The sequence below is a fragment of the Berghia stephanieae genome, chromosome 3, assembly GCF_034508935.2.
Source record: "Berghia stephanieae isolate SIO BIC M18660-M18661 chromosome 3, UCSD_Bste_1.3, whole genome shotgun sequence".
NCBI lineage: Eukaryota > Metazoa > Mollusca > Gastropoda > Nudibranchia > Aeolidiidae > Berghia > Berghia stephanieae.
The window spans coordinates 40,268,926-40,292,106 of record NC_088362.1 but is presented as its reverse complement, the minus strand read 5'-3'; the positions used below and the strand labels follow the sequence as shown (position 1 = coordinate 40,292,106).

General features: G+C 33.6%; 1 protein-coding gene across 3 annotated transcripts; it reads left to right on the top strand.

Moving 5' to 3' along the window:
* Positions 1-46: 46 nt before the first annotated feature.
* Positions 47-22,659, top strand: LOC144967713 (uncharacterized). Of its 3 annotated transcripts, none has more exons than XM_078905269.1 (12): positions 47-311; positions 2,133-2,335; positions 3,092-3,257; positions 5,391-5,465; positions 6,162-6,236; positions 6,841-6,966; positions 9,533-9,658; positions 10,345-10,470; positions 11,151-11,276; positions 14,316-14,441; positions 16,374-16,562; positions 21,759-22,659. In XM_078905269.1, exons 1-12 carry the CDS (start codon positions 230-232, stop codon positions 21,974-21,976), a joined length of 1,638 nt encoding a protein of 545 aa, XP_078761395.1. In that variant the 5' UTR covers positions 47-229; the 3' UTR covers positions 21,977-22,659. The 3 variants fall into 3 exon arrangements, with proteins under 3 accessions (XP_078761395.1, XP_078761396.1, XP_078761394.1); XM_078905270.1 differs by lacking the exon at positions 21,759-22,659 and adding an exon at positions 19,391-19,708; XM_078905268.1 differs by lacking the exon at positions 21,759-22,659 and adding an exon at positions 17,600-17,883.
* Positions 22,660-23,181: the final 522 nt, after the last annotated feature.

Here is a 23,181-nt window from a genome sequence, read left to right as displayed (position 1 = left end):
AGACTAGAATTGGCCTTTATCTATCTGATTCTTTGGTGTCAGTGTCAGTCCAAGTTGAGGGGCAATCGGTAGTCCTGATTACTGTTATCTCTCTAGCAAGTTATCTATGTCGGAATCACGTAACCAAGAGATCACATTTTTGATAATGATGGTCCGTGGATAAACTTTAATTTTTTTTTTACAAGCAGGACACATAATGACATTAATGGGCGCTTACTAAAAGCTAACAATGGAGAGAAAACCATTCAACGATATATTATATTTCATTATAATAGTTATTGCCGCGCTAATCAGTCTGGAGTTCCAACCATGTGAGTAATTTTCTTTAAAATCCATTCTGGTTTTCAAGAGATTATCTCTCTCCTTACCAGCCATTTTCAGGATTTCCCCCAAAACATCACATCCAACTAATAAAAAAATATTTTTAACACCCAAACACAATAGCAGTAAAGTTCTTGCGATAAATAATTTCTTTAGTAAAATGTGCTTTGCAACACACTGTTTAATTTCTTTAAATTGTATGATATACAAGAGAAATTTGAATAAGAATAAAGTTGGTTGTATCGTAACGAATGTGAGGATGTTTCTATAGTTGGTCAGAAGAGGGTTAAAACAGTTCAGTTGATATAAGTAAACGTTTTGGTAGAATTGTATTTTGAAGGCTTTCATTTCTTTTTTTTTTTCATGTAAATGTTTAAAATGAGTTTTCCAAATTTAGGATGATCAAGAACGATGCTTTGCATTGCACGACATGAATTTAACTCCTTCAAAAAGAACAAAATATTTAACACGAATGTTTCGGGCTTTGAATCATTTTCCAGCCAACACAAATTTAAAATAATAATAATAATAATAATAATAATAATAATAATAATAATAATAATAATAATAATAATAATAATAATAATAATAATAATAATAATAATACAATAGAATCACAGTTTACAGATCACTAGCGTTACAACCTATGGGACATCGTGTCCGGTCCGAGTGAAGTCAATGTTTATTTTTAACTCCTCGGTCACCAAGAGGTCATCGAACAGCTTGTTCTGTGAGATCTGGCGGCGAGTTACTATTTTGCGATCGACTAACGACCAATTCAATGGTACCAAGCAATTGTTACTGTTTGTTTAACCACCCATGGTCATATCGATCTCAAAGACTACTTCACATTATTTTTCAAATAATTTTTATCAACTCACAATTTAATTTTGCATCCTATAAGCCAAGGAATTAGTAGCTCAACATATCCCTCAGTGCCCCTAATTCATACTCCACATTAAAGATAAAGGGTAAAACGCCAAAACCATTCATTGTGATATTCATATATATCGTTTCAATTCGAGAAGCTCATTAAATCATTATAGGTATCTTCAACAATTATTTATCTCATTAAAAAAGGTTTGCAACCTGAGAGGGCAACAGGTAATTGATAAATGTAACATTTATTTATGTAAAACATCTTCTAATACAAGACAATTACACTCTGATATTTTGGAGTTCCCAAATACATCGAGACCTTAGGAGCGCGTAGTGGGAAAGATGTTTGCATTCCAAACAGAAATGCAGAAGTGCACAAATTCCAATATCAGGCACGTGCTATTACATTTTCCCCCCTTGATAAGTAATATTTTGTTTCTCATAAATATTATTAACAATATTCAAAAAGTTACCCCTGCCTAATATCCACAACCCACATGCCCCACAATTACCCCTTTAACAATAGGCATTTCAATGCTAACAACGATTAAGCCACAATCATTTATATAACGCAAAATCAATAATCGAGACTCAAACACAACATGACACATATAACATTCACATAGGCACACAGACACACGATCGATATTTGGAGGACACGTTTTCTGGCCACAGTTTTAAATATTTGTTTTATCAGAATTCTGCCGTATAGCTCGTAGGATTTGTAGTTAAACGTCACAACTTGATATAATTAATAGAGTGGTGCGTATGGAATAATGAAGATATCGAATTCAGAACCTCTGCCTGACTCTGCTAGATATCATATTACGGAAATATGAAGAGGAATATTGGTATCGATTGTGATGAAAACCACGACAAACCTATGAAGTCATCACCTTGTACTCTTGTTTCCTATCACGATCTTAATCCAGGTTCAAGCCTTAAATTAGAGATTTCCCCGGAGACACCATTAAAGAACTTGAATACAGAAGTTGAAATATCGTGCGTTGTTGCCGCTAATGCAACAGGAAAGGTTTTGTTACTTCAAATTTCCAAAGACCAGGAATCGCCAATGGCCATGATTCATCCGCATTCGAAACCCACGTACAGTGCTGAAATATCGAATCGATTTTTGGTGAGTATTTGTCCAAACGTTTAAAAACCAATTATCACCACCACCACCACCACCACCACCACCACCACCACCACCACAACCACTACCACTAACACCACCACCACCACCACCACCACCACCAACACCACAACCACTACCACTAACACCACCCACCCACCACCACCACCACCCCACCACACACCACACCACCACACCAACCACACCACCAACACAACCACCACACCACCACCAACACCACAACCACTACCACTAACACCACCACCACCACCACCACCACCACCACCACCACCACCACCACCACCACCACCAACACCACCACCACCACAACCACCACCAACACCACCACCACCACCACCACACCACCACCACCACCACCACCACCACCACCACCACCACAACCACCCCCACCACCACCACCACCAACACCACTACCACTACCACTAACACCACCACCACCACCACCACCACCACCACCACCACCATCACCAACACCACCACCACCACCACCACCACCACCACCACCACCACCACCACCACCACCACTACCACTACCACTAACACCACCACCACCACCACCACCATCGTCATTATCATCATCATCATCATCATCATCATCATCATCATCATCATCATCATCATCATCATCATCTTCTTCGCCACCACCTCACTAACAATGTACATATTCATTCATTCATTCATTCACCAACTACCAACCCAACCATCACCATTATTACTACATACAATAACACATTCAAGGTACATGGGATTGTCAATAATGAAGACAGCAGAAGCTATCTTAACCTGACATTGCAATCCCCCAACCAAAACGACGGAGGTGTGTACACATGTAGCATGTTTTACCTGAACACTGAAGGCATCATGCTGGAGAAAAGTGCCACCAGCAATTTGGTGATTGAAAAAGGTATGTGAAGTTTTTTCCGTAGTCCCTCAGAGCCATACATTTATCTCGATTCCTAAAGCATGAGAAGGACAATAGCAACTACTTGCTACCATTTTCATAGGCTGCTAGTCTATCGCAAAGTACTTTCAGCCAGATCTAACAGACTCACCTACTCCAATACTTCTGGGTGGACGGAGGGTCAGAAGAAAAATAATTTTGACTTCACTAAGGTTTTTTAATAACGGATTAATACTTTGGCAACGTTTTTATGGTATACAATTATCCGGTTATAGTGTGTATAATATAGCATTTCCCGGACGGGTACAGGGCAATCCGCTGTCCTCATAATGGAAAGCGGTAAGTAACATCTTTGGATAGATTGATATTATTATTATTATTATTATTATTATTATTATTATTATTATTATTATTATTATTATTATTATTATTATTATTATTATTATTATTATTATTATTATTATTATTATTATTATTATCATTATTATTATTGAGCATGTTGAAACAGGGAAAATACGCAATATGGATCTGGAGTTTTAAATCATTCCAGTCATTTACATGTGAACCCCCCCCCCCCCCCCCCCCCAACAAAGCAACAACAAAAAACTTGAAAATAAAGACAGGCTCACTCGTATCATGTATAAAGTAGGCATAATGAATCTCTGCCGGTCCAATAATGGAATTGGAATTACTAAGACTAGATTTTAAGGGAAATGCCCAGCTTTATCGTGCAATTTTCTTCTATCAGCTCTATGTCTTTCGGATCCTGTTACACCATATAGACGTCCGGATGCCGCAGTAAGGCCTTGCGCAGATGCAGGTTTATTTGTAAGCTTGTGATATGGCTCTCGGCTTCTGATCTGTAGGTTCCAGATTCGAATCCTGTTGTGGGGCACATGGCTGAGAGGAAGCCCTTTACTGTGGCTATGTGATCTTGTGGTATGACACTCACTCGATCATAGTTGAGTCCTTGGTAAAGGCTCTTTACTCACATTCTCTCATCGTACTCAGGTGGAAAATGAGTACCCAGCCGTTAACAGCGATGTCTCTGTCCGAAAAAAAATGTAATAGACGTCATGTTACGTTCTACATGTTATGTGTTGCTGTTGGCCAGGGATCCCCTGTTAATTGCTTTGAGCACGTTTAGTGGATATTGCGGTATATGAAAGCTCATTTCTTTACTCACATTTGGTCACAGTAATCTGGTGTAAAATGGGTAACTGGCCGGTTATGACTGTCTTTAAAAAATAAAAATATTGCCCTAGCTCCTGGCACTTTGAGTCAATTCGGTGGATAATGGGCTACACAGCAGCTTATGTTTTATTAGTCTAGTCTTTTTGCAGTCACCAAAGTATATTCTTTTACTTATCAGAAAATAAGGAAGGGTTTCCTTCCAGCTCTAGTTCCAATAATGCCGTACTCTGTAAAAAAAGCACATAAAAAAATTTGGCCAGAAAACTCGTACTTCAATTATCGATCGATTTAAATGACTCTCATCTTGGCAAAAACTCTCAAACCCGGGATATAGGCGCAGTCCCGGGTTTGAGAGTTTGTGCCCAAGATGCACAAAAATACTTCAACCCCTTTGTTCCCCTCCTGAAAGAGAAGCTGGGTCCAAGGGCCGCTGGAATTTCAATCGTTTTGTTCTTAGAGTTTTGTTAATGTTCCCGATGCCTCCATCTCTCGCTTTCTTTCTTTCTCTCTCTCTCTCTCTCTCTCTCTCTCTCTCTCTCTCTCTCTCTCTCTCTCTCTCTCACTATCTCTCCATTTAGTATAAACCTATAATACAGTATAATGAAATCAAAGGAGTTGTTAAATATATGAAGTTTCAAATATAAAGAGATATAGAATTGTATAAATCACTTATATTTGCTGCTTGGGACAAATCTCGTCACCTGAATCTGAGAATACGATTGGCTTCTGAGCCGGAGCGAGCATGATTATTCCTAAATTCTACCTTATTTTGTCAAAAGCGTTTAAACCTGGGACATCCGGATTGGCATTTTGATGCTATTGAAGTAGATCTATATGATCCTTTTAATTATTCCTGTAGTTCTAACTACCAAACAATTTACTTCAATGCTCCTCGACTTCCCATAGATCTGTACTGTATTAATTTGTAAACTTTTATCACAGAGTCATCAGATGCAGACAATTTGAAGAAAAGCGTAAACTTTCTTGAGAAGCAGAGAAATTTGGACGTGGAAAAGGGTTTGTGACGAAAGTGATAATTTGTATCATTTTATTTGTGTATCAGTGTCTGTGCGGGCTTGTATGTGTTTGTGTGTGTGTGTGTGTCTGTGTGTGTTTGTGTGTGTATGATAGTGCATGTTATGTGCGCGCGCGTTTGTGTGTGTATGAGTGTGTGTGTCATTTCAAGTCCATAAGCTAGGTATTTAGGAGGAAGATGGGAAACAAAGAATGAAAGAGAGAGAGAGAGAGAGAGAGAGAGAGAGAGAGAGAGAGAGAGAGAGAGAGAGAGAGAGAGAAACATAGAGAGAGAGAGGGAGAGACAGATAGAGAGAGAGGGAGAAAGAAAGAAAGAGAGAGAGAGAGAGAGTGTGTGTGTGAGAGAGAGAGAGAGAGAGAGAGAGAGAGAGAGAGAGAGAGAGAGAAACATAGAGAGAGAGAGAGAGAGAGAGAGAGAGAGGGAGAGAGATAGAGAGAGAGGGAGAAAGAAAGAAAGAAAGAGAGAGAGAGTGTGTGTGTGTGTGTGTGTGTGAGAGAGAGAGAGAGAGAGAGAGAGAGAGAGAGTGAGAGAGTTATATATCGAGACTGTAGTGCTGAAATTATGCCCTCAATATGTTTTTTAAGAAGCTCGAAAGGCTATTATTGATTTGCATGCGGCTAACAGATTAAAGAATGAAATTGAGACAATATAACATTATTGTTCTACGCTATTCACAGAATCAACAGATGTGGGCAAAATAATGGAAAGATTGGCGGCTCTCGAGGAGACGATAAAGAAGAGCAAATTAATGGGTACAGTATCAATTGTCTACTGACGTACTCTAAAAAATAACACGTTTTAAACAAATTTTGGTCAAAAAAGGTCGTCCTTCAAATATTATAAGTGCCATGGCACCATGACAATGCTAGTGCTCACACAGCCATTAGATCTGTTCAGTTCTTGACTGAAAACAACAAAAAACTCACCCTTCATGTTTTCCCAACTGTCCCCTTGTGACTTTTTTCTGTTCCCATAATTTATCAAGGAAAACATCCGAGGGATCAAATATGAGATTCTTGAAGATGCTGTAGGGCCATTTGAAGATGAAATTTCAGCCACACCACCACAAATGTGGCAAAACTGCTTTTGATTCTTGGTTTAAAAGGATGAAGCTTTGCATCCAAGCTGAAGGAGAGTACTTTAAGAAGATGTAAAATTTGATGGTAGTGCCATTACTCATTATACCGATTCCGGAAAATTATCTATTGACCGTTGTGGTTATTTTTTTCTCTCTAAAAGTACCTATCATTTTTTTGTATCCTTTAATCTAAACTTTAATGCAAAATTCATTTCGTATGCAGTTAAAAATAATGTATAAAATCTTAATTTGTTCATATCTTTCTTTTACTTTTACAGAACATTCCCTCAAAACAAGGGTCACTAGTCTTGAAAAAGACAAGAAGAATATGTTATCCGAAATAGCTTTCCTGAAGACACGCAATGAGGTCACGACAACCAAAATCAAACAGTTGGTTGGCAAGGGTAACAAATATTTATATCTATTTGCTAGCATTTTTAACGGAATATTTTGATTTTGCATAAATTATCGAATTTCATAAAAGCACGTTTTAAAAAATCGGATGTCCCAATATCTCAGTGGTAGACGGACCTGCTTGCTTGATACTGTAAAAGCTTCATAGTTCTCAGGGAGGTAAAAGTAGTATTGTGGCTATAAATATGGTCTTGTAGTATGACACTCGCTTTCGGATCAGAAGGTACTGGGTTCAAGTACCGCTCTAGGCGGGTCGTAGTTGAGTCCACAAAGAATGCCTCTTTTCTTGCAATTGCCTTTTTATCAATGCCATCTGTATAGTCATTTACGAAAGAAACTAAACCTCTTGATTCCTTCACCGATACTGGTAACACAATTACATATACATTATATTATGTGGAAATTGTAAAACTAATGAACACTTTGACAGTAATAGTCAAATAGCAAAAGAAAAAAACACACAAAAAAACAAACAAACAAAACAGCAAAACAAATTAAAACAAACTCGAGCATTTAGCGCAACATCCTCTATAAAAATAAAACACAAAAATGAATATTATAACAACTTTAAAAAAGAACAAAATACTTAGCACGGAACGTTTCGGACTGAAAACCCTTCTTCAGTCAGCAACAAAAAAAAGATAATGAAAACACAAATACATTATTAGAAACCAGATCGATGGCAGAGAAATGTTCGACATGAAAAGTTGGTATTTTTTTCTTTTTTGAACATGTACATTTTTGTTTATTACTTTTTACAGTCCACAGCTTCTGGCAGCTTAGTATCATAATATCGTCTATGTTCAAAACACTTTAAAAGAGTTCCCAAGCTGATATATATATAATAATTTTGAATTCAACATATTATAATTTAGTCTAGTCTATTTCATTTTCATACTTACAAAATCTACCTTCAAATGAGAGTTACAATTCTTGATAAGGACAAGAAAATCATGTCGACGGAAATAACCCATTTGAAGAACGACAAGAAAAATAAACGTCAAAACAAATCTCAGAGTTGTTTCAAAAGGCAACAAATACTATCCACAATGTCATTCTGGTTACATGAATCTGAATCTGAATGTTACTCGAAGTCTTGTAGGGTGTGACAGACATTATTGGTATTTAGGCTGAATAATTTTGATAATATTCGTGTGAATGTTTCTAAATCTGTTGTGTCACACGTGATTCGGGATGAGCGTTCCAGTCTTTGATATTGCGGGGTGCAAATGAATATTTGAAGATGTTTGTAGATTGGTGTTTTAGTGTTTTTGAGTGGATTTTACTTTGAATGCGTGAATTTCGTTGTAACATAAATCTGGTTGTTCTGGTAAGATGGCCGTCATTCTGTTTGTAATTTTGAACATGAGGGTTAGTCGTTGTTCTTTCCGTCTGTCTTGTAAGGGAGTCCATCCGTAGCAAGCTGTGTGGTCATTTCTGTTACGCTGCTATGGGGGTTGTAGTCATTGAAGACACATCTTGCAGCGCGGTGCTGAACAGCTTCAATTGCTTTTATATCCGACTGTAGGTGTGGGTCCCGAACTGTTAGGAGTAAGTCTACGATTTATCTTATACGTATTATGTAGGCAGTTTCTTTTAGATTTGTATTACAATGTCTGACGTTCCTCTTCTTTAATGAAAACATTTAATTTTATTAATATCAGGTTCACCACTACTTGATATAGAATGACTCATTACATATTTCCTATTTGCCTACCAATTACTTCTCAATGCGCCTGGTTGAGCCCGTTAAAATCCAACATTATGCTTGTCAATTCGTCCAGATGAGCCCGCTAAGTCTATGGAACAGGAACAATGGATCATTTAAGTTAATGAAAACACCTTTGGTGGGGTTTTACTCAGTTTCCTTCTAAAAACTACGACTGCAGGCAGAACTATGATTTTTTTGAATGAGATGAATTTTTTCCCCGAAATATACCTGAAACTTGGAGGATGGCATTTGACTTTAAAAAATTCTTTGGTCTTTTAAAGTGCTTCAGATGAAACTGCAGCCTATACTGTTGATTCCATTGGCAAAATTTCACAAATATACGATTTTTAAAAGGAGAATAAAATTAAAAGTAGTCTTATCAAACACACTCAGAATTTGTATTTTTATTTATTTTTAAATTTAAATCTTTTTCTAATGTTGTACTTGTTGCAAACAAGCATGCCGTATTTCAAATTAATGAGAATTTATTTCTTTACTTTAAAATATCATTTTAATTAGAGTTTTGATCAATGGTACCAACACAGTAACTATTATTGTGAAATAAGATCAGTTTTTCATAAGAGTAATTTCTCTTTGTTTGGTAATTCAGGATTAAAGGGAACAATCAATGGGTTAAAGAATGCGTCTGTCACAGCTTGATTGTTTCTGTTGAGTGCGGAACCGGAATGGCCGTTGCTAGGGAGATGTGACATCAGACCCTTTATCCCTATAAAGGCTGTAATATAGTCAATAGTCTTTAAGGTATTTAGATTTTTATCAATAACAACATATGATTTTTTAAAACGTTTATGATTAATTCATACTTTTTTCCTAACCCCCAACAGAATCTTCCAACCAAGCAACAATAGATCAAATGGGAAAACAGCAAAAAACCATGCAAAGTAAAATTGCTCTCTTGACAAACGCCAATAAAGATATGTCTAATAAACTCACAGCATTAACCAATAAAGGTAATAAAATGGTTATTTATATTTGAACTATGATTTTTTGAAGTGAGATTCATTTTTTCCCTGAGATCTACCTGAAACTTGAAAGATAGCATTTGACATTTAAAAATTCTTTGATCTTCCATATTACTTCAAATGAAACTGCAATCTATAATGTTGGATTCAGGTGTCAAAATTTCACAAATATATACCATCTTTTAAAGGAGAATACAATTAAAAGTAGTGAAATCAAACACACTCAGAATTGGTATTTATTTATATCTTTAAAACTTTATTATCTTTTCCCAATATTAAACTTGTCGCAAAGCATGTCATTATATATCATTAATTTGAATTAATTTCTTTACTTAGAAATATCATTTTACTTAGGGTTTTATCAATGATACCAACACAGTAAGTATTTTTGGGAAATAAGATCCGTTTCTCAAAAGAATTATTTCCTTGGCTTGGTAATTCAGAGTTAAAATGGAAACATTTTCTTGAGAAGCACTGGGTTAAAGAATGCGTATGTCACAGCTTGATTGTTTCAGCTGAGTGCGGAAACAAAAATGGCCGTTACTAGGTCTGTACGTCAGACCTTTTGTCCATATATAGGCTGTAAGATAGTCAATAGTCTTTAAGAACAATATATGGTTTTTTAAAACGTTTATTCATTTATTTTTTTTTTTATTTTTAAAAATCTCCAACAGAATCTTCCAACCAAGCAACAATAATTCAAATGGGAAAACTGCAAAACACAATGCAAAGTAGAATTGCTCATTTGACAAACGCCAATAAGGATATGTCTAATAAACTCACAGCATTAACCAATAAAGGTAATAAAATGGTTATTTATATTTGAACTATGATTTTTTGAAGTGAGATTCATTTTTTCCCTGAGATCTACCTGAAACTTGAAAGATAGCATTTGACATTTAAAAATTCTTTGATCTTCCATAGTACTTCAAATCAAACTGCAATCTATAATGTTGAATTCAGGTGTCAAAATTTCACAAATATATACCATCTTTTAAAGGAGAATACAATTAAAAGTAGTCAAATCAAACACACACACACACAGAATTGGTGTTTATATATATCTTTAAAACTTTATTATCTTTTCCCAATGTTATACTTGTCGCAAAGCATGTCATTATATAAATTAATTTGAATTCATTTCTTTACTTAGAAATATAATTTTACTTAGGGTTTTATCAATGAGTAAATATTTTTGGGAAATAAGATCCGTTTCTCAAAATAATTATTTCACTTGGCTTGGTAATTCAGAGTTATAATGGAAACATTTTCTTGAGAAGCACTGGGTTAAAGAATGCGTTTGTCACAGCTTGATTGTTTCAGCTGAGTGCGGAACCAAAATGGCCGTTACTAGGCGGCTGTACGTCAGACCTTTTGTCCATATATAGGCTGTAATATAGTCAATAGTCTTTAAGAACAATATATGGTTTTTTAAAACGTTTATTCATTTATTTTTTAATTCTTTTTTTATCCCCAACAGAATCTTCCAACCAAGCAACAATAATTCAAATGGGAAAACTGCAAAACACAATGCAAAGTAAAATTGCTCTTTTGAAAAACACCAATAAGGATATGTCTACTAAACTCACACAATTAACCAATAAAGGTAATAAAATAGTAATTTATCAGTTCTTCTCTTCGTGATTCATATCAGTCCCACTCTTTATAGTCATGTACTTAATCACACTTGAAGTGAATGGGGTAACGTGTAAAATGTCTTACATAAGGACATTTTACATTCCCGTTTTTGACTCTAAATTATTATTATTATTATTATTATTATTATTATTATTATTATTATTATTATTATTATTATTATTATTATTATTATTTATTATTATTATTATTATTATATTATATTATTATTATTATTATTATTTTATTATTATTATTATTATTATTATTTATTATTATTATTATTATTATTATTATTATTATTATTATTATATTATTATTCATTATTATTATTATGCTTATTATTATTATATTCTTCTTCTTCTTCTTATTATTATTATCATTATTATTATTATTATTATTATTATTATTATTATTATTATTATTATTATATTATATTATCAATATTATTATTATTATTATTATTATTATTATTATTATTATTATTATTATTATTTATTATTATTATTATTATTATTCATTTTCTTCTTTTCTTCTTCTTCTTCTTCTTCTCTTCTTCTTTTCTTCTCTTCTTTTCTTCTTCTTCTTTTCTTATTTTATTATTATTATTATTATTATTATTATTATTATTATTATTATTATTATTATTATATATTATTATTTATTATTATTATTATTATTATTATTATTATTATTATTATTATTATTATTATTATTATTATTATTATTATTATTATTATTATATTATTATTATTATTATTATTATTATTATTATATATTATTATTATTATTATTATTATTATTATATTATTATTATCATTATCATGATGATGATGATGATGATGATGATGATGATGATGATGATGATGATGATGACGATTATCATTATTATTATTATTATTATTATTATTATTATTATTATTATTATTATTATTATTATTATCATTATTATAATAATAATAATAATAATAATAATTATTATTATTATTATTATTATTATCATCATTATTATTATTATTATTATTATTATTATTATTATTATTATTATTATTATTATTATTATTATTATTATTATCACTATCATCATCATCATCATCATCATCATCATCATCATCATCATCATCATCATCATCATCATGACCATTACCATTATAATTTAATTTAAAGCTGTCGCCAGACTATTGTAGTCTTGTCCCCCATTTCGTCACTGACCACTCTTAACATCCGTTGACATGATTCAACCTAATAGAAAACGGTTCATGTACTCATTATCATCCAAACAGAAGCCTTCTTTGCAATAAGAATTGTGGCTGCCGAAAAAGAAATAAGCAAGATGGCGACTGAAATGGCGGATCTGAAAAACGACTATGAGGAATAATGTGAATGAAAGTGATTATATTCTAATATCGTAACTTGTATCGTCTATCTAAAGGAGTATCGTTCATATTTTACTGGCTACCTTGTTGGGAGTTATTCTGTATCCTGTACGCGACGTGTATTTTATGTTATGTTGTTTAATATTAATGTGCTCTTATTGTAACAATTCAGTTTGCTGATTATTGGAAATATACACAATGTCAATTAATGATCTAAGATCACAAAATGATCAACAAAATGGCGATGAGGATTTCTGTGCGAATTGTGGACCAATCGACTATTCATAATTGTAGAAATGAACACTTTATATTAAACTGTTGGCAGTTACTACTATTTGGCACCGTAATATGCAAGAACAATGACTATTTTTTGCTATCTGAGATCTTATCGCGTCTTGTGCGTTTGTTTTCTTCCGTGAAACGAAGATTTATGAGTTATGGCCTTGCTGAGACGAATTGAGAAATTCCTTTTAACTGGTGATTTGGAATCTTACTGTGAAAGACTGGAAAAAGTATTTCCTGGCCAATGATGTTTCATCAGAAACGAATAAGACGACTGTTTCTTTTTTTTAGTGTTCTTGGATCTAACACATACGACCTTTTGAAAAGCATTCGTTCACTGAAGAAACCAGCAGAAAAATCGTATGATGAAATGAAAACGACGTTATTTAATCATCTCCGTCCAAAAACCTCTCGTGATTTATTGAAAGATTTAAATTTTACAACGGAATAAAGGTCAACATGAATAGATTGCTGATTACATCGCATCACTTTGGCCTCTTGCCCAGCACTGTGATTTCAAATATTTCTTGCAGTATTCCTTACGCGATAAATTTGTCTGCGGGCTGAGAAGTGTAAGACTTGAACAAAATCTCCAACAGATTGGGGATTTAACACTGAAACGCGCAATTGACATTGCTCAAATAATGGAAAGTGCAGAACATGCTTTTCTATTGCATGAGCAAAGTCAACGTAGTCCACAAAATCGAAAAACAAGGATCCAAACACAGGAAAAGCAACAAAAACAGCATGAACAACAAGAACAACAATGATGATAGGAGACGGACAGAATCAAAATGCTACTGGTTTGGCTATATTAATCATACCTAGACAAGTGTAAGTTCAACATCAGCGGAGCGATTTGTACAAACTTTCATTATTACTCGAGTATTTCCCTTGAAAAAAGTTACATAATTGAAAATTACTCATAAATTTTTTTTTCAAAAATCCGGCTTCTAGAAGACCTGCGTATTTGTATAACACTCATTTGTAGAAAGTTTGAAGAAGATTGATGCTCTCAAATACCGCATCGCATTAACCTTTCTGATATCTACTTTAAAAAAAGATTTTGAATTTTCATACCAACCTCATCAATTTTACTTTGACTATTATGATATGTCGCTTTAGTACAACCTCTGTCAAATAGAAAGCTCAAAGTTTATACACAGCCAAGAAACGCTGATTTTAGATTATACGTGTATGTATTTTTTAGAAATAAAAGAAAGATCGTTTACACATTCCTATCAATTATCTTTGAGATGATGCATTTTCAAATTAGTTTTGTGGGCCTTTCCAAAGGTAATTAGCTCAATTTACACCTTGATCACGATATACCATGACCACTATTCTAACAGTGAATCACCTTCAACTACAAATGCAAGATAAAGATGAAGAAATCAAGAGGTTGCTTAAATACATCGAGGATTTAGTTAAGAAAGACAAGGACATGTCATCAACAATTACAGTTTTATCTAATAAAGGTAAATGAAGCAATTTCTTCCTCATTTATTGACTTGCAAGATCGTAACTTTTGATATCAATACACACCATGTATATATATATATATATATATATATATATATATATATATATATATATATATATATATATGGGGGCGGGAGGCGTAGTGGCCGCCGAGTGGTTAAGGCATTGCACTGTGACCCGGAAGGTCCCGGTTTCGAGCCCCTCTTCAGGCTCTTTCGTTTTTTTTCCTTGAGCAAGATTATTAACCCCCAATTTGCTCACTTGGGCAACATGGGTGATTCCTGTTGGCATCAGAATTCTGTTTGATGGATTATCTATTTTCCTTCGTAGAATGGCTAGGCGACGATATCTTATGATGTAGTGGCGTTAAGGGCATAATATATATATATATATATATATATATATATATATATATATTTTATATGTAATTTATATATATATATATATATATATATATATATATATATATATATATATATATATATTATATTCGTGAGAAATTAATATGCATGGATCATGTCGAGTGCTCGACAATTAAGGAGCGCGAATTATATTTATTATCTCACTTTTTAAAGAAAAGAGATTGTCGCCAACAAATCTGTATTTGTCGTGCGGTGGTTTCTCCGTCCGCAAGAAGCCATTGCATGGCAGTAACAGATTTGTTGGCGACAATCTATTTTCCTTAAAAGGTGAGATAATAAATTTAATATTATATATATATATATATATATATATATATATATATATATATATATATATATTGATCAACTTCTTCAATATTAAAATTGTTTCGAGCGAATATTGTAGAAATTGATCATAATTATACTTGAAATATTTTATTAATAGCTCATTTTATCAAAAAGTTGAGCACTATTATTTCATGGTCTTTGTTTTTATTATTATTATAACAAACACACACACACACACACACACACACACATATATATATATATATATCATGAACACACTTTACTTGATTTCATGATCCCATGTGCTGATTGTGTAATAAAAGTGTGGTCTTGTTATAGCATTGTGTATGTGTGTCAAAACCGGCCCCTATTAATATAGAAAGCAAGTCAATTTTGTGTTGACTATGTACGAGATGGGTGTAGCTAGGTCTGTTAAAGCTGGCGGAAAGTACTTTGCGATAGACTAGCGTCATATCCAAAGGATAGCAAGCAATTGCTATTGTTCGTACCACACTATAGAAACCAGGATGATCTCTGGTTCAGTGGGGGCTATGGCCCTGAAGGACTACTTTTTGTATAATTAGGATACAGACAGGAATATTATCAGAACTTTACCCACAAATTCCGATTAAGAATAATCGCTTCCAAAGAATAGGTAAAAGAAGAAGTAGAAATTACGGTATGATTTTCACAAGGAGCAGAGAGGTATAAGGAGTGGATGCGAGAAAAAAAAGAAAAAAAGGAAGAATAAGTATTTCGTGTCTCTGGGCACAATGACTGATTTCTGCACAAATCTTTAAATTTGCCAGATAATTTGAAAATATGAAATCACAAAGAAACATTTCCGTTTCCAGTTGAGCGATTATATCGTGATCAGGAACAGAAGAACGAGATATTTGTCAGCTAACAAAAATTCTCCTTTCTTCCTCCCTCCGCCGCCCCCCCCCCTCTCTCCCTCCTCTCTCTCCCTCTCCTCTCTCTCTCTCTCTCTCTCTTTCCCTGTCAAATCTAGGAATCTATGCATTTATATGTCTTGTGTAAGAAAGTAATAATATATATCAAACTCTTCTTAATCGTCATTGATTGATGGACCTTGTTGGGAAGGATTAAATACCAGTACTTCCAAAAAAAAAAAAAATAAACAAAACAAAAAGAAGTAAAAGTCGCACATTATCCTGTCATCCATTTTATCATTTCATCACAAATCCAATCTTTTATCTTTCAATTTTCACTTCCCAGCTAAATATACATCAGCGTTCCGTGCAAAGCTTTCGAAGAAGGTTTGGTTGACCAACGGACTGGTTATTGTGTTTGACCAAGTCCTCCTACATCGAGGTCCATCTGGTTACGATGGAAAAACAGGCGTTTTCACAGCTCCCAAAACTGGACTCTATTTCTTCTACTTATTTTTAACAATAAGGATATCAGGTAAACAATCATCATATTCAAACATTTTTACGTGCCACCTCAAAACAATTTTATTTAAGGGCGATTTAGATGGCGAAAACCAAGACTTCGACGTTTGAGACTCAACTTGGACCTACCATGGTAATATATGCACCTCCACACCAAGGGAGATAAATTCTTTTGAGTGGACTATATTCTCACAATAAGACAGGCTTCAGACCTTCAAACTTTAATCTTTTGGTCGCTTGAAAAAGCAAAAAAAAAAAAAAATAAATAAAAAAATAAAAAGAAGCAAAAGGTCAACAACTTAGAGATGAAGAGGTCGTGAAAACTGTTGTAAATTCTCTTCACTCGTATCCAATGGGAAATTTGTCTTTAGGGTCTGAAGGACTAAAATAACCCAGGCGTCGGCCGCAGTGCAGCGCGACAAAAGTGAGCTAGGGCGAGGAGACTTGCTCAAGGCCAAACAACGCGGCGGGTGGTCGATCTCGGTAACTTTCTGCTCGAAGCAAATACCATACTTTGAGCCACATCGGCCCCTTGAATATGTAGCATTACCAATAGCCTTATAAAAACCCGTAATACGTGATCTTAATAAATGGTGGACAGAAACGGTTGATCAAAACAGAGACTTTATTTAGGAAAAGGCACTTTTTCCTGACATCCTTCACTTCAATTTGAGGCATGATGCAGGTCATTACGTCAAATGTTGTTTGACCTACAATCCCACTTGCAATACTTTTCGACTTCGTGGATTCTTCTTCTTCTTCTTCTTCTTCTTCTTCTTCTTCTTCTTCTTCTTCTTCTTCTTCTTCTTCTTCTTCTTCTTCTTCTTCTTCTTCTTAATATTATTATTATTTTTATGATAATAATAATAATAATAATAATAATAATAATAATAATAATAATAATAATAATAATAATAATAATGATAATTATAATAATAATAATAATAATAATAATAATAATAATAATAATAATAATAATAATAATAATAATAATAATAATAATTATAATAATAATTATTATTATTATTATCATTACACATTCAATAACAGGTGCTGAAATTAACCTAATGTTGAATGACAAGATTTATACAGCTGCCATGCAAGTATACGAGTCAAATCTCGTCCAATGGGATCAATCCAACATCAACGTTGTCTTGGAACTCCAAGCTGGCGATCGAGTCAAGGCAGTTGTTGCCAATTTATACGGGACAGACCCTATTTTAGATAGATATTTCTTTTCAATGTTTGGTGGTTATCTTGTCCGTGAATTTTAATCTTCAATAATTTCTAGACAACGATGGCGGATGTGGCTTGACAATTAAAGTCGTTGCACTCATCAAATTGTTAAGGTTGTCCAATTTTTGTCCATTTTAAAATACCTCGTTTTATTGATATCAGCCGGTGAATGGCAAACGAAACAAAAACTACATATTCCTGCTAAGAGTTAATAAAAATATATTTTTAAAAGGGTGTTTCAAAATAAATAATCGTCTATGAAACGGACATGATCTAATTTGATATAAAACAAAGTCATACAGTCAAAGAATATCGTGTGTCAAATAAAAATGAAATCGATTCTAGCAATCTCCATAAAGTGAATTGTCCTTATGTCTTGCAAGGTAATTTTATTTCACGAATATCTATATTTTTCTTCAAGCTCCCATCGTGTGAATGAAATCATAGACTGATTAACCCGTTAACTGCTTTACTGCGGAAAGTCACGTATTTGAACATTTAATTGACCATAAAACGTCCTTCAAATATCCATCGATTTAAATGACACTAAACTTTGGCAAAAACTCTCAAACCTTAGACCTAGTTTTATGCTCGTCAATAAATCATGAGATAGTGCCACCAGGCCGCTCCCGTAACATTCACTATAAAAATACTAATAATATTAAGTATTTTTGAAAACAACTAATAAAAAAATTTCCATTTCAGTAATTTTTTTTTCAGTTTTGAATCGTGAAAAATAATTGAAAACCTGACACTCTAGCACCAATTTATAAGAATAAATATTTTCTGAAAGATCAAAAATAGTTTGAACGTAGTTGATACTTTGTCCACACGTTTTTGTCACTCTAAAAAGCTATAACTACTACTATAATTTTGACGCTAGATCGTCAGTCATTGTCTTATTCCCAACTACTCAAAAGAGAAAAACTGATATAATATTAGTATTTGAGTATTTTGTGGCAAAAGTTACGAACTCGACCTTTAGTACAGCTTCATATGTAAATAAGTGTGACTCTACGTGCACATATTTTTGCAGGTCAGAAAAAAAAAATCTCGACTACACCCGGGATCGATCTTGTTCCCTTTGCATGTGAGATATCGGGACCCCTTGTGGAATTGAAAAGGTTTCAATGACATTATGAATTCTTACAGTAAGAAATACTATTTCGAAAGGAATAAACAGCTATGCTTTGTTGATGCAAGCAAGTACTTGCTTGCAACTTTTTTTTTCTTAAAACCAATTTGCATTTTTTTCCGTATTCAAAACATACAATCCGTTTGAGTTAAAAGTGTGTTTTTTTTTCTATTGAAACACTGAAAGTTGCATCGGGTTCCAGGAATGACTAATGCATTTTGATTCGTTTAGTTTGCCACACACGATCTGTTGGGTCAAATACCATCAAGAACTACGAGAACTACTAGTAATAATAATAATAATAATAATAATAATAATAATAATAATAATAATAATAAATGACATTTTTATAGTGGCTTACCCCGATGACAACAGGTTCTATGTGTATTACATTCTAAAAATAAATAAATACACTAAATATATAATAAAATAAAAACATAGCATGTTTATATCATTATATTCAATACCAGGTGCTGAAGTCGTCCTTCTCAAGAATGGTAAAATAATATCTGCAATCCACACGTATGAACAAAATGACAACCAATGGGATCAATCAAATGCAAACGTTCTGGTGGAACTTCAAGCTGGTGACACAGTTAAACTATCCGTCTGGTCGATATATGGACTAAAACCTGTTTTGGACAATAACACGTTTTCTATGTTTGGTGGTTACCTAGTTCATTAAATATGTTCATATTACCAATTAACATTAACAAAACAGTTACAAGATAAATTAAAAACAACTGCAACATAAAAAACAACAACAACAACAACAACAACAACAACAACATCAAAAAAAAAAAAAAACACAACAAAAAACCAACTTAACGCCAACAGCCAGGATGTGCGGAAGTTAAGTTGTTTCTGAATGATGAGTGAGTATCTGCAGAGGCTATCATGGACAGACGGGTATAAGAACGAGGAAGTGTTCGAGAAGGTGAGAAAGGGAAGAATACTGATCGATACCACCAGAAAGAGGGAGTAACGGTTTCTGGGACATGTATGGAGAAGAGACGGAATAGAAAAGTTGGTAACATCTGGGATGATCTAAGGAAAGAGAGATACAGGAAGACAAAGAATGACTTATCTAAATAACCTAAGAATGGCCAAATGTGACTTAAAAAGCAACACAGATTTTATGCGCACCGCAGAGGATCGTGATTCGTGGAGACAGCTGACCAGCAACGTGTTCAAGAGCACAAGCCACGATGGATGATGATGATGATGATGATCTGCAGAACTCCACACACGTACGAGAAAATACACCAGACACTCATCATGGGGACCAATCAAATATCAACATTCTGATGGAGCTTCAAGGCGGTGGCACAGTCAAGCCAGTGTTCTGGGCTTTGTTTGATTTTTCGGGATTTTTGTGTGTGGATAATCTGATTTTTTGATCTGTTTTAAATTAGAATTTTGTTTATCTACACTACCACATGTTCAAACACACCCATATATATATATATATATATATATATATATATATATATATATATATATATATATATAAATATATATATATCTAAATATATATATATATCATTGATGTAACAATTTTAACTCCAACCCTTTTACGAGAATTACCTCTATGGATGTAAAAAAATAGAGAGAAAAAACATCAGTTAATTATCAGATATAATCACCTAACACTAATATCGTTTTGATAACACATATTAGATTTAATGGAACCAACCAGCAGAGTATTTGTATTGAACTTTAAAAAATTATCTCCCTTTTCCAATGTTTCGACGATTCTTGGTATGTAAATATTGATATGGTTTGATTTTCCAAGGTCCACAATAACAGAACATCAAGAATTACAGCTCAACAACAGCAATCTCGCCCCTCCCACCCGCCTCCCCCACCAATATACTTAATAGGATAATGATGATGATGACGATGATGATGATGATGGTGATGATGATGATGATGATTATGATGATCATATTAATAATGATGATGATAATAATAATAATAATAATAATAATAATAATAATAATAATATAAATAATAATAATAATAATAATAATAATAATAATAATAATAATAATAATAATAATAATAATAATAATTTAATAATAATAATAATAATAATAATAATAATAATAATAATAATAATAATAATAATAATAATAATAATAAATAATAATAATAATAATAATAATAAATGACATCTTTATAGCGACATACCACGATTATTTGTTTGTTTTTAAGGGTTTTACGGGGCTTGCAAAACATTAAGGTCATATCAGCGCCAGTAAAAAGGAAGAAAATGGGATAGTAAAAAGTTCTAGAATTATAATTAAAGCACACAAGAAAAGGTAAGACAAAGGGGAATTGGTTCAATAGGAAACAGGTGTAGATTCCAAGAGCACACTATCAAAGTACTTAGTTTGAGGTCACCTAAAAGTTTCATCCAGACACCAGCACAGGATCCCACTAAGAGGAATACACTCAAATGGTTTCAAATCATTTGTTAAAAATTAAAAAAAATAACTATACATAACAGAGAGATGATTTACAAGGAGAAAAATATCATCTCGCAAAACTATAACTATACATTCGACTTTTTCCCTCCCAGCCATGGACTCGGGCCAGGGTCAGGACAAAACCAAGTAATCTCATTCCAAGACAAAGACAGAAAGCAATTGAAAAACGGGGACAGGGGGATAGAAGACACAGCAAGCACCTGCCTGCCCACTATGGGAGGTCGGAACCCCACCCAGATACCCCGATTACAACAGGTTCTATGCGCTTTACATTCTAAAAATAGATACACTAATTATATAACGAAATAAAAACATAGCATGTTTATATCATTATATTCACTACCAGGTGCTGAAGTCGTCCTTCTCAAGAATGATAGAATGGTATCTGCGGCAATCCACACGTATGAACAAAATGACAACCAATGGGATCAATCAAATGCAAACGTTCTGTTGGAACTTCAAGCTGGTGACACAGTTAAACTATCCGTCTGGTCGATATATGGACTAAAACCTGTTTTGGACAATCTCTCTTTTTCTATGTTTGGTGGTTACCTAGTTCATTAAATATGTTCATATTACCCATTAACATTAATAAAACAGTTATAAGATAAAGTAAAAACAACTGCAACATCAAAACAAAAACAAAAACAATATAGCGTCAACAGCCAGGATGTGCGGAAGTTAAGTTGCTTCTAAATGATGAGTGAGTATCTGCAGAGGCTATCATGGACAGACGGGTATAAGAACGAGGAAGTGTTCGAGAAGGTGAGAAAGGGAAGAATACTGATCGATACCATCAAAAACAGGCAGTTACGGTTTCTGGGACATGTATGGAGAAGAGACGGAATAGAAAAGTTTGTAACATCTGGGATGATCTAAGGAAAGAGAGATAGAGGAAGACAAAGAATGACTTATCTAAATAACCTAAGAATGGCCAAATGTGACTTAAAAAGCAACACAGATTTTATGCGCACCGCAGAGGATCGTGATTCGTGGAGACAGCTAACCGGCGACGTGCTCAAGAGCACACGCCGCGATGGATGATGATGATGATGATGATCTGCAAAGTCCACACACGTACGAGAAAATACACCAGACACTCATCATGGGGACCAATCAAATATCAACATTCTGATGGAGCTTCAAGACGGTGGCACAGTCAAGCCAGTGTTCTGGGCTTTGTTTGATTTTTCGGGATTTTTTTTTGGGTATGGACAATCTAATTCTTTCAATATTTTGTTACTTTCTTTAATGTTTTAGATTTGAATTTTGATTCTCAAACAAACAAACAAACAAACAAACAAACAAACAAACACTACCACACGTACAAACACACCCATATATATATATATATATATATATATATATATATATATATGTGTGTGTGTGTGTGTGTGTGTGTGTTGGGGGGGGTATTAATGTAACAGCTTTAACCCCAGTCCGATTATTCTTTAAAGAATCGATGCCCCTTTGTCTGTAGTCAGCTTCTCGTTCAGGTACTTATTCAGTCAGGTTTGAGACTATCTATGTGGCAAATTGATGGGCGTTTCAAGCGTTCAATAGTTGAAGGAAAACCTTTCTGGCCAAAATGAAAATAACAAAACAATACGATTCAATAGTCTGATGTCACACGCCCGGCAACGGCGGCCAACTTGGTTCTAAACAAAGAAAATCATTACTTTTTATTTTTCATGCTGGCTAGAACTTTTCATATGCCTTGTGGTCAGAATGTGTAAAAGTCAAAACATGATCAAATTTATGTGTTTTTT

Excerpts from the sequence above, each read along its gene's own strand:
- LOC144967713 (XM_078905268.1), top strand. The coding sequence starts at position 230 with ATGGAGAGAAAACCATTCAACGATATATTATATTTCATTATAATAGTT. Across the intron at positions 9,659-10,344 it reads CACAGCATTAACCAATAAAG|AATCTTCCAACCAAGCAACA; the intron begins GTAATAAAATGG and ends AATCTCCAACAG. Across the intron at positions 11,277-14,315 it reads CACACAATTAACCAATAAAG|TGAATCACCTTCAACTACAA; the intron begins GTAATAAAATAG and ends CTATTCTAACAG.